The sequence below is a fragment of the Pristiophorus japonicus genome, chromosome 15 (genome assembly GCF_044704955.1).
Source record: "Pristiophorus japonicus isolate sPriJap1 chromosome 15, sPriJap1.hap1, whole genome shotgun sequence".
NCBI classification, from domain to species: domain Eukaryota; kingdom Metazoa; phylum Chordata; class Chondrichthyes; family Pristiophoridae; genus Pristiophorus; species Pristiophorus japonicus.
Genome location: NC_091991.1, coordinates 157,247,179 through 157,260,279, shown reverse-complemented (window position 1 = coordinate 157,260,279; position 13,101 = coordinate 157,247,179). Strand labels below are relative to the sequence as shown.

The following is a 13,101-nucleotide window of genomic DNA, read 5'->3' as shown; positions in this document are numbered from 1 at the left end:
GTCACGGCCCGCCCTTTCCCTTTGACCGACGGGTGACGTCACCCGCACCCCGCACCCCCCCCCCCCCATGCTCGCGCTCCCAACGAACTCAAAGGCGCGCGGGGAGGAGGAAGTTAACTTCCGCTCTCTTTCAAATTTCAAATAATTTCGCCACCCTCTTAAAAATTATGCTGTGTGATGTTTGCTCTTGACTGATATAGAAGCTGGGTTTTTTTTTTATAAAAGATAAAAAATTTCCCATTCACATTTTGTTTGAAATTTTACAAGAAAAGTATTTATCAACATAATGATGACGTTCACTAGAGGACACTGCGCACGCTCGAGAGCCAGCGGCTGGCGGTTTGAAATCCCCCCCCTCCTCCTCCCCGCATTGAGATGAAGCAGCCTGGATGACGTGGATTCGGCGGATATTCGTGTGTTTTCGCGGCACGGTGACAAGGGGCAAGGCCCCGAAGTTGGCCATCTTGCTGTTTAATAACACAATTCGGCCAGTTACCTGGAGGGTGGGTGGGGCAAGAGAGAGGGTGACAAACTAAAATTAAATCTGTGGGATCGCTCCCGGCATTCCCCTTGCCTCTTGCGGCATTCCCAAGCAGAAAAGAAGATGACGTGCTGTTGATTGGCAGACAGGCGCGACCAATGGGAAGCTGACTTGTGTTAGTATCTGACCATAAAAGGCAGCCTTAGAATGTTGGGCTTCACCGAAAAAGGTAAACACTGAGGTTGCACCAATGAGAATCGCGGAGGGGCTGGCCTGTCTGGTGTGACGCGCGGCACCGTGTTATTTTTATCAAAGGCAGCAGGCACATGACCCGATGCATGCGGTTAATGTGTAGGTTGGATGTTGACTGCAAGCTAGGGAGTGGTACAGTAACGTGCATGCACTGTTGTAATTGGACTGATTTTTGTGCATCGTTGTGATTAAGTCAGTGTGGTCAAAGCTTAATCAGATTCATACAAACATCTATATCATTATATATTTATTTTTTCAGTCCCTTCATTTTATACGCCTCTTCCGCACCAATGTGTAAACAGAAGCGTGTATGCTTTCTTTTACGACTCCGGGATATAAACTCCTGCTGTTTTTGATCATACTGATGAGCTCATTTGTTTTACACCACGCTGCAGGGACTGAACGCGCTCACTTTCGAACTTCGTCTGAATATAATGCCTTTGACCTTACTGTATCCTATTCCGAGTCCTCTGGACATTTGATTTTAAATAGCCATCAATAGAATACACACATCTTGGAAGTGCAGAAATTTGACAACGCATAGCCTCCTAGAGATCTGTTAATTAACTCCCGTGCCAATGGAGAATACCAACTACCCCTTTGTAGCACGATATACAGGCATTGCAAATCCAAAAGGGAAGGACAGCAGGCCAGAATTGTTTGGGGGAAAAACAGACAAATATATTTTGGAAATCACCTAGAATCCAATAAAAGCAATGTACAAATGCATATTCATTTGACCTTGTGCCCAAGCACATTGTTACATTTGAAAGATCATTTTCTTTCAATGTCATGTAAATAAAACAAAAATGCAGCAGATTATCTTTAAAATACAGGAGTGGTTGAAGCAAAGTAGATTCCACATTGTTATTCAGAGTTAAGTGTGAAACCATTAGGAAAATCTGCAAAAATAATACAGTAGTACATCACACATAATTACTTACCTGAAAGGGAAACATTTGGCATCTTGCAAAATCTGCTGAAAAGTGCACAAGAATGGCCAGAACAATTAATCTTTTAATGGCCAAATATATTGTAGTTATGCAGATACAAGTTGGTTCTCCTTGATGTGATATTTTTACTGGCACATGTGTAGGGCACAGCAGCCCTGCAACATAAGAACATAGAAACATAGAAAATAGGTGCAGGAGTAGGCCATTCGGCCCTTCTAGCCTGCACCGCCATTCAATGAGTTCATGGCTGAACATTCAACTTCAGTACCCCATTCCTGCTTTCTCGCCATACCCCTTGATCCCCTTAGTAGTAAGGACCTCATCTAACTCCTTTTTGAATATATTTAGTGAATTGGCCTCAACAACTTTCTGTGGTAGAGAATTCCACAGGTTCACCACTCTCTAGGTGAAGAAGTTCCTCCGCATCTCGGTCCTAAATGGCTTACCCTTTATCCTTAGACTGTGACCTCTGGTTCTGGACTTCCCCAACATTCTTCCTGCATCTAACCTGTCTAACCCCGTCAGAATTTTAAATGTTTCTATGAGGTCCCCTCTCATTCTTCTGAACTCCAGTGAATACAAGAAATAGAAACAGGAATAGGCCATCTGGCCCCTTGAGCCTGCTCTGCCATTCAATAAGATCATGGCTGATCTGATCATGTACTCAGCTCCATTTCCCTGCCCGTTCCCCCTAACCCCTTATCTCTATCGTTTATGAAATTGTCTATTTCTGTCTTAAATTTATTCAATGTCCCAGCTTCCACAGCCCTCTGAGGCAGCGAATTCCACAGATTTACAACCCTCTGAGAGAAGAAATTTCTCCTCATCTGTTTGTAATGGGCGGCCCCTTATTCTAAGATTGTGCCCTCTATCTCTAGTCTCTCCCATCAGTGGAAACATCCTCTCTGCATCCACCTTGTCAAGCCCCCTCATAATCTTATACGTTTTGATAAGATCACCTCTCATTCGTCTGAATTCCAATGAGTAGAGGCCCAACTTACTCAACCTTTCTTCATAAGTTAATCCCCCCATCGCTGGAATCAACCTAGTGAACCTTCTCTGAACTGCCTCCAAAGCAAGTATATCCTTTCGTATTAATGGAAACCAAAACTGTATGCAGTATTCCAGGTGTGGCCTCACCAATACCTTTATATAGTTGTAGTAAGACTTCCCTGCTTTTATACTCCATCCCCTTTGCAATAAAGGCCAAGATACCATTGGCTTCCTGATCACTTGCTGTACCTGCATACTATCCTTTTGTGTTTCATGCACAAGTACCCCCAGGTCCTGCTGTACTGCGGCACTTTGCAATCTTTCTCCATTTAAATAATAACTTGCTCTTTGATTTTTTTCTGCCAAAGTGCATAACCTCACACTTTCCAACATTATACTCCATCTGCCAAATTTTTGCCCACTCACTTAGCCTGTTTATGTCCTTTTGCAGATTTTTTTGTGTCCTCCTCACACATTGCTTTTCCTCCTATCTTTGTATTGTCAGCAAACTTGGCTACGTTACACTCAGTCCCTTCTTCCAAGTCGTTAATAAATCTCATAGACTTTGAAATTACATTGTGTGAATATTAGCATATGAATGTTTAGTGCTGTAAATCATCTATGCTTCTACTAAACGAAAGCACAAAGAAACTCCACACAAATCCATTACTTTTGTATGCTATTATTTGTACAATATAATTTAAGGTCAGACATTTTTTTGAGTCTCATAGGTTTTGATGGAAAAATTCCTGATTTTTGTTTTTTGCAAGTGATAAATTTTAATTTTCAGCCATATTACTGCCATCAGTCATGGTGTTCTTGAAATAATAAAACAGTATTTTTGCAGGTGGTTGTAGCTCTTATTGCTCCTTCTTTGTGCTATCTGGACCTGGTCTTTTGGAGAGTTAGCTCAATAACTCTTGAGGATGAGAGTCAGACCTGTTGAAAAGTGTGTAAGTTGAAAGTATTGAACAATACATGGTCTTAAAGTCACAAATTCCTGTCCTTAAATAGTCAATGTGTGATATATGTGTACTTTTGATGAAGAGGTGTCAAAAAGCTGGGAGTGTTGGTGGTAGAACAGGACATTTATTTAGTTGTTAAAGAAAAATCACAGCTTTATAGTCCATTTTTTGGCAACACCATTGATTTGAAGGTGAAAAAATAAAAAATATTTTTGGCTTTATTAAATGAGCTGTTACAACTACTATTTCATAGAATCATAGAAATTTACAGCACGGAAGGATGGCCATTTCTTGTATTCTATGCCTCAGCTAATAAAGGCAAGCATTCCGTATGCCTTCTTAATCACTTTATCTCCCTCAGACCATCGTGTCCATACCAGCCAACAAGAGGCTATCCATCCTAATCCCACTTTCCAGCTCTAGGTCCATAACCCTGCAGGTTATGGCATTTTAGGTGCACATTCAAGTACTTTTTAAATGTGGTGAGGGTTTCTGTCTCTTATCACCCTTTCAGGCAGTGCGTTCCAGACCCCAAGAACCCTCTGCATGAAGAAATTTCCCCTTAAATCCCCTCTAAACCTTCTACCAATTACTTTAAATTTATGCCCCCTGGTTGTTGACCCCTCTGCTAAGGGAAATAGGCCCTTTCTATCCATTATATCTAGGCCCCTCATAATTTTATACACCTCAATGAGGTCTCCCCTCAGTCTCCTCTGTTCCAATGAAAACAAATCCAGCCTATCTAATCTGTCCTCATAGCTTAGATTCTCCACTCCCGGGAACATCCTCGTAAATCTTCTCTGTACCCTCCAGCGCAATCATCTCTTTCCTGCAATGCGGTGACCAGAACTGCACGCAGTACTCCAGCTGTGGCCTAACCAGTGTTTTATACAGTTCAAGCATAATCCCCTTGCTCTTGTATTCTATGCCTCAGCTAATAAAGGCAAGCATTCCGTATGTCTTCTTAACCACTTTATCTACCTGGCCTGCTACTTTCAGGGATCTGTGGATATGCACTCCAAGGTCCCTTTGTTCCTCTACACTTCTCAGTATCCTACCATTTAATGTTATTCCCTTTCCTTGTTAGCCCTCCCAAAATGCATTACCTCACACTTCTCTGGATTACATTCCATTTGTCACAGCTCTTCCCACCTGGACCAGTTGATTGATATCTTCTTGCAGTCCGCAGCTTTCTTCTTCATTATCAACCACACAGCCGATTTTAGTATCATCTGCAAACTTAATCATACCCCCTATATTCAAGTCATTGATGTATAATCACAAAAGCAAGGGACCTAGCTCTGAGCCCTGCGGAACCCCACTGGAAACATCCTTCCAGTTGCAAAAACACTCATCAACCATTACCCTTTAATTCCTGCCTCTGAGCCAATTTTGGATCCAACTTGTCACTTGGCTCTGGGTTCCATGAGCTTTTACTTTTGTGACCAGTCTGCCATGTAGGACCTTATCAAAAGCGTTGCTTAAATCCATATACACTACATCATATGTTTTGCCATCATTGACCCTCCTGGTTACCTCCTCGAAATTTAATTGAAAAATAAATAAAATACACATAAAATTATATTGGGCCAAATTCTGTTGTAGCAGGACATCTAGCGGTGTGCGCGTTAGTTAGATTAGCCCTTGCATTTATAGGTTTTTTAATTTGCGTGGCAAGTTGCTGAAAGTGCGAGCTGATAATGTTGCAGTGAGGGAAACCGGGCATCTGGGACCTGAATGAGCAGGTAAAGCAACTGCAACTCCTTAACCAATCAGATTGAGGATTGTGAAATTAACTGCGCAATGTCTGAGAAGAATGTAAATTGGAGTGGGTTATTTCAATGTCAAAACAGGTCCTGAGAGAGAAATAAAAGAGAGGAAAAGAAATATTGGATTAAGATAGAAAGAAAAAAGAGACAGAAAGGAAAAGTAAGACATTTAAATAAAATTAAATCAGACATTTTTTAAGTGCCAGAAAGGTTAATTGGCCACAATTAACACTTCATCATCATAGGCAGTCCCTTGGAGTCGGGGATGACTTGCTTTCACTCTAAAAGTGAGTTCCCAGGTGGCTGAAGAGTTCAATGCGGGACCTACAGTTTTTGTAACAGGTGGGGCAGACAGTGGTTGAAGGAAAGGGGGTGGTGGGGAGCCTGGGTTGCCACACGCTCCTTCCACTGTCTGGCGCTTGGTTTTTGTTTGCTCTCGGCGATGAGACTTGAGGTGCACAGCGCCCTCCCAGATGCTCTTCCTCCATTTTGGGTGGTCTTGGGCCAGGGATTCCCAGGTGTCGGTGGGGATGTTGTACTTTATCAAGGAGGCTTTGAGGGTGTCCTTGAAACGGTTCCTCTGCCCACCTGGGGGTCGCTTTCCGTGACGAAGCTCCGAGTAGAGCGCTTGTTTTGTGAGTCTCCTGTCGGGCATGCGGATGATGTGGCCCGTCCAACGGAGCTTATCGAGCGTGGTCAGTGCTTCGATGCTGGGGATGTTGGCTTAAGCGAGAACATTGATGTTGGTGTGTCTGTGCTCCCAATGGATTTGCAGGATCTTGCGGAGGCAGCGCTGGTATTACTTCTTCAGCGTTTTGAGATGTCTGCTGTATATAGTCCACATCTCTGAGCCATATAGGAGGGCGGGTATCACTACTGCCCTGTAGACCATAAGCTTGGTGCCAGATTTGTGATCCTGGTCCTCAAACACTCTCTTCCTCAGGCAACCGAAAGCTGCGCTGGTGCACTGGAGGCAGTGTTGGATGTCCCTTAGCACTTGTTAAGAGGGTACTTCAACTTGAAATTACTTGACTTAACTTTCCGTGGCGAGTTTAGTTTATATCTACCGTGCAAATACTGCAACTTCATGTCTTTTAATGGTGAGGCAAATAGTGAGAAGCTACTTTTGCGAAGCTCACAGTGGAGGAGCACAACTCGGACAGCAACTTTTGGATTTTTGAGTTTAACCAAGCATCTGCCCCTTGCCTCAAGTTGTATTAGTACCATTTGTGCACAAATAACGGTGAGCAACCATTAGCCTTAACATTATTTTCACAGCAAATTCTGACCCTTTTATTACTTTATTAAAGTATTCAGTAAAATGTAAATTCCTCTTACATTTAGGTCCAAGTCAGCATGGATTTGTGAAAGGGAAATCATGCTCGACAAATCTTCTAGAATTTTTTGAGGATGTTTCCAGTAAAGTGGACAAAGGAGAACCAGTTGATGTGGTATATTTGGACTTTCAGAAGGCTTTCGACAAGGTCCCACACAAGAGATTAATGTGCAAAGTTAAAGCACATGGGATTGGGGGTAGTGTGCTGACGTGGATTGAGAACTGGTTGTCAGACAGGAAGCAAAGAGTAGGAGTAAACGGGTACTTTTCAGAATGGCAGGCAGTGACTAGTGGGGTACCGCAAGGTTCTGTGCTGGGGCCCCAGCTGTTTACATTATACATTAATGATTTAGACGAGGGGATTAAATGCAGTATCTCCAAATTTGCGGATGACACTAAGTTGGGTGGCAGTGTGAGCTGCGAGGAGGATGCTATTAGGCTGCAGAGTGACTTGGATAGGTTAGGTGAGTGGGCAAATGCGTGGCAGATGAAGTATAATGTGGATAAATGTGAGGTTATCCACTTTGGTGGTAAAAACAGAGAGACAGACTATTATCTGAATGGTGACAGATTAGGAAAAGGGAAGGTGCAACGAGACCTGGGTGTCATGGTACATCAGTCATTGAAGGTTAACATGCAGGTACAGCAGGCGGTTAAGAAAGCAAATGGCATGTTGGCCTTCATAGCGAGGGGATTTGAATACAGGGGCAGGGAGGTGTTGCTACAGTTGTACAGGGCCTTGGTGAGGCCACACCTGGAGTATTGTGTACAGTTTTGGTCTCCTAACTTGAGGAAGGACATTCTTGCTATTGAGGGAGTGCAGCGAAGATTCACCAGACTGATTCCCGGGATGGCGGGACTGACCTATCAAGAAAGACTGGATCAACTGGGCTTGTATTCACTGGAGTTCAGAAGAATGAGAGGGGACCTCATAGAAACGTTTAAAATTCTGATGGGTTTAGACAGGTTAGATGCAGGAAGAATGTTCCCAATGTTGGGGAAGTCCAGAACCAGGGGTCACAGTCTGAGGATAAGGGGTAAGCCATTTAGGACCGAGATGAGGAGAAACTTCTTCACCCAGAGAGTGGTGAACCTGTGGAATTCTCTACCACAGAAAGTAGTTGAGGCCAATTCACTAAATATATTCAAAAGGGAGTTAGATGAAGTCCTTACTACTCGGGGGATCAAGGGTTATGGCGAGAAAGCAGGAAGGGGGTACTGAAGTTTCATGTTCAGCCATGAACTCATTGAATGGCGGTGCAGGCTAGAAGGGCTGAATGGCCTGCTCCTGCACCTATTTTCTATGTTTCTATGTTTCTAAAGGTCGATTTGAGTACTTGGCAGCTCATGGTTTCAATTTCCACTCTCCAATGGCCATAAGTTATACATACACTGAGAAAATTCCATCCATCTACAAGAAACAAAACTTGAAAAAATTATCATGCTCATCTTGAGCCACAGAGAGCATAAAACAGTATCAGGGACAAGAAACTGTAGTTATGAAAGAAATGATATAACAACTTTCATGACCTCCAGATGTCCCAAAGGCCTTTACAGCCAATTAAGTACTTTTGAAGTGTAGTCACTGTTGTAAGTAGGAAACAATTTGTGCACAGCACAGTCCCACAAACCGCAATGAGATAAATGACCAAATAATCTGCTTTAGTGATGTTAGTTGAGGGATAAATATTGGCAAAGACACCAGGGAGAACTCCCCTGTTTATTATTCTAATATTGCCATGGGATCTTTACGTCCACATGAGATGCCCAATGAGATCTCGGTTAATGTCTCAACAACAACAATAACTTGTATTTATATAGCAGCTTTAATGTAGTAAAACGTCCCAAGGCACTTCATAGGAGTGTTATAAGACAAAACAAATAAATTTGACACCGAGCCACATAAGAAATTACGACAGATGACCAAAAGCAGGAGCCAATGTAGGTCAGCGAGCACAGGGGTGATGGGTGAGCGGGACTTGGTGCGAGTTAGGATATGGGCTGCTGAATTTTGGATGACCTAAAATTTACGTAGGGTAGAATGTGGGAGGCCAGTCAGGAGTATGTTCGAGTAGTCAAGTCTAGAGGTAACAAAGGCATCGATGAGGGTTTCAGCAGCAGATGAGCTGAGGCAGGGGCGGAGACGGGCAATGTTACGGAGGTGAAAATAGGCGGTTTTAGTTATGCTGCGGATATGTGGCCGGAAGCTCATTTCAGAGTCAAATATGACGCCTATATCTGAAAGATGGCAGGGCAGTGGGAGCCAGCACAGATACAATGGAGCAAATGACCTTTTTTCTGTGCTGTAAAGTTATACCATATTATTTTCAGGTAAGGTCAGTGCAAGGAATATCAAGGGACTAAATTTAATCTGAAAACTTAATTATAGTTACTTAACTGATCTTTAGGAAAGGTGCAGTAGCATATGTTCTATTTGTTTTAGCAAGAACTATTGTGTTATTTTAAAACTAAATTTTAATAAAGTAACAGAAACATAAACAAGCCATTTATCAAGACAACAGAGCATCCTTAATAAGTAAATAACAATAAAAAGGAAATGTGGGGATCCTTCCCTGCACCATTGGGGATCTCGGGTGGAGGGTGTTGCATTGAGCAGTGCCATTAATATGATTTTGAACCACTTCACAGGTACCCAGGCCACTTGTATCATCTGCGGCCTGAGTCAGAGGACCTTTTTGTGGGTCTGCTCCTGGGCCTGGTAAAAACAGAAATTCACAGGTCCAGGATGTGCTCACTCTGGAGGGATGATCACGATGGATGCCTTCCTCTCTTCTGCAATCTTGTCTGTGTCTGGATGGCCCTGGAAAGGGAAAATACGGTGGCCACCGGTATGTTCAAGGCCTTCCCCGACCAGTGGTCACTGCAGGGCATGCATCATCATCATAGACAGTCCCTTGAAATCGAAGAAGACTTGCTTCCATTCCAAAAGTGAGTTCTCAGGTGACTGAACAGTCCAATATAGGATTTACAGTCTCTGTCACAGATTGGACAAACAGTCGGAGGAAAGGGTGGGTGGGGGAGTCTGGTTTGCCGCACGCTCCTTCCGTTGCCTGTGTTTGTTTTCTGCATGCTCTCGGCGACGAGACTCCAGGTGCTCAGTGCCCTCCCGGATGCTCTTCCTCCACTTAGGGCGGTCTTGGGCCAGGGATTCCCAGGTGTCGGTGGGGATGTTGCACTTTATCAAGGAGGCTTTGAGGGTGTCCTTGAAACGTCTCCTCTGCCCACCTGGGGCTCGCTTGCCGTGTGGGAGTTCCGAGTAGAGCACTTATTTTGGGAATCTTGTGTCCGGCATGTGGACAATGTGGCTCGCCCAATGGAGCTGGTTGAGTGTGGTCAGTGCTCCGATGTTGGCCTGATCGAGAACTTCTGTCCTCTCGGGATTTGCAGAATCTTACGGGGGCATCGTTGGTGGTATTTCTCCAGTGATTTCAGGTGTCTACTGTATATGGTCCACGTCTCTGAGCCATACAGGAGGGCAGGTATCACTACAGCCCTGTAGACCATAAGCCATGCACTGTGTAATTGACATTGACAATATTATTATATTTTAACATCAACATAAATTTATTTTAGTTTGCTTGGACCTCACGTTCAAATTATTGTATTAGTGCTGCCTCCTCAGATTAGGGGGTACTTCTGGACCTGCTTTTTTGGCTCAGTGTCACTTTTTACTGATCTAATGAAACTAGGCAGTGACATTCCACCAGGACATGTACCCAGGTATCTTTATTAATAGGGAAATGTTTGTACTACCATGTCAACTTTTCTCTGGTAGTATTGTTCTTTTTTTTTTACAAGGTTCACTTTGCTTCAGTTATAAAATTCACAATCATGCCTGCACAATATGAATAAACAGAGCAAAGTATCTTGCATGAACCCTTTATTGTTCAGACTGCGTTAAGTAAAGGGAGTGGTATCCATGGGACCATAATCTCAGCAGGGATTCCAAACAATGGTGGGGGAAGAAAAATTGAAGTGTTGTTTAAAAAAAAATCCTGTCGCCCACAAAAGCTAGCAGGCTTTGCAATGTAACTGAATACACTCCATGAAAACACAGCCCATCCCCGCGAAACTTCCCAGCTTTGTCAGAACGTGAGGAGGTGACAGTGCATGCTGGGGATTGTAGTCTTTTCTCCCGCCAACACAGTCTACAAACCACGCCCCCGAACTACGCCTCCCACAATCCCCTGCACGTCAAGCGTCGGGCAATCGCTTCCGGCAGGGAAAGTTTGCGACGGTTTTATGACGGAACAAAAAATGTTCTTTTGTTGGTGTTTTTTTTTCCTTCGTGTTTCTCCCATGACTGAGATATGAATTAGTCTTTGTTTTCGCGTCTTTTTGTTGTGCTTTAACAGCGAAAGACACCCTCTGAATAGGTTCTTCTTGTGTGTGTTTTAATGTCCGTTTTATTCGGATTCAAACAAGGGCCTGTTTCCCCCCCGCCCCCCTTTAATCTGAAGACAACAATTTGCTCCCCGTTGAACTGAGTTTTAAACGGCCCAGTTTTGTTGCTCGGCTGCTGTCTCACTGCCGCCGTCAGCCCGCGGTGCGAGGGGATCGGACGCTGCCTGTTTTGTGGTGCTTTATTCACTGAGCGGGGAGAACATGGGCTCGGTGCTGAGCAGGAGAATCGCAGGAGTCGAGGATATCGACATCCAGGCCAACTCGGCCTACCGATACCCACCCAAGTCTGGTAAGGGAGTGACAGAACACCGGCTCGTCTGTTCCATCGGCCCTCGGTTACTACCATTTCCAGATTTAATGAGCTATTAAATGTTTTTACCATGTACGTGAACCTGGCCGAGGTTCAACTCTTCAAGAGGCCGCAAATATACGTCACACAACCGTACCTGTTAATGTCTTAGATGTTTTAAGTGATTAAAATGATTCACTATTTATGTTGCACAATGGGCATTGTCTATGTTGGGATTGACCTCGGACCGGGTATTTAGGGAATTGAACTGCGAGAGTAGCTTTGATTTTTCTTCTTTTATATAGTGTTTTTGGTCGTGCAATATTTTTGTTTTTTAACGTTTTTGGAAACCGGTTTTAAATATGACCGCTCTAAATAGTTAATACATTAGATTCTGCAATCTTATAATTTTGTAGGGGGGTGGGGGATTTAACTGATTATTTTGGCAATTTAATAATCTGTGGAATTATTGAAATGATTGAGTTTAAAGCAGCAACAAATGGTACAGTAGTCTCACTGGATGTGATCACAATCCTGGTAGCTCTTTTTAAAAATACGATTAACTTTAAAGCTGATGTATAATCATCATCATCATAGGCAGTCCCTCGAAATCGAGGAAGACTTGCTTCTACTCTAAATGTGAGTTCTCAGGTGACTGTACAGTCCAGTGCGGGGATTACAGTCTCTGTCACAAGTGGGACAGACAGTACTTGAAGGAAAGGGTGGATGGGTAGTCTGGTTTTCCGCACGCTCCTTCTGCTGTCTGCGTTTGATTTCTGCATGCTCTCGGCGACAAGACTCGAGGTGCTCAGCGCCCCCCTCCTCCACTTCGGGTGGTCTTGGACCAGGGATTCCCAGGTGCCGGTGGGGATGTTGCACTTTATCAAAGAGGCTTTGAGGGTGTCCTTGAAACATTCCCTCTGCCCACCTGGGGCCCGTTTGCCATGTAAGAGTTCCAAGTAGAGCGCTTGCTTTGGGAGTCTCTTGTTGGGCATGCGGACGATGTGGCCCGCCCAACGGAGCTAGTCGAGTGTGGTCAGTGCTGGGGATGTTGGCCTGATCGAGAACACTGACATTGGTGCATCTATCCTCCCAGTGGATTTGCAGGCTCTTGTAGGGGCTGCGTTGGTGGTACCTCTCCAGTGCTTTTGAGGTGTCTAGTGTATATAGTCCATGTCTCTGAGCCATATAGGATGCCATTTACCTAATCTATTTTATACCACATATGTCTGGGAAATAATATATATTCACCAGTTGTACATTACACCTGTTATAGATGTTGCTGCAAGAGCTGATGCATTTTTGGTTGAGCGCAGCAAAATCTCAGCAAGATGGTGGTGTATAAATGCACGATGTAGTAGTAAGATGGTAGTGGGAAATATTTAGTATTCATTGAATCTAAATGTCACTGAATACTCAAGCCAGGTATTTGATTGATTAAATGAAGTGTGTGTGTATACTCTTACACTGTGGTCACACTGACTCAACTTGAATGACTAGTTGACCATGTTATATACAGTGCACTACTGATGACCTTAAACTTGTAATTAATTTAAGTCCTTTAATGCATTTATGATGTGCTCCTGATACTGAGTCATACAGACCAGGTAGATCCTACGTTTCATCCCTAAACTGCTC

General features: G+C 43.7%; 1 protein-coding gene across 3 annotated transcripts in view; it reads left to right on the top strand.

The window, feature by feature from the left end:
* The first annotated feature begins 369 nt into the window (after positions 1-369).
* LOC139281161 (E3 ubiquitin-protein ligase MGRN1-like) overlaps positions 370-13,101 on the top strand; it is a 164,233-nt gene continuing 151,501 nt past the window's right edge. For 2 of the 3 annotated variants that reach the window (XM_070901172.1, XM_070901174.1), the window contains exon 1: positions 10,985-11,463. In XM_070901172.1, coding sequence (XP_070757273.1) covers positions 11,376-11,463 — 88 coding nt within the window. In that variant the 5' untranslated portion in view covers positions 10,985-11,375. Of the gene's footprint in view, positions 711-10,984; positions 11,464-13,101 lie in introns of those variants that run through there. The other variant, XM_070901173.1, reaches the window with a different exon arrangement.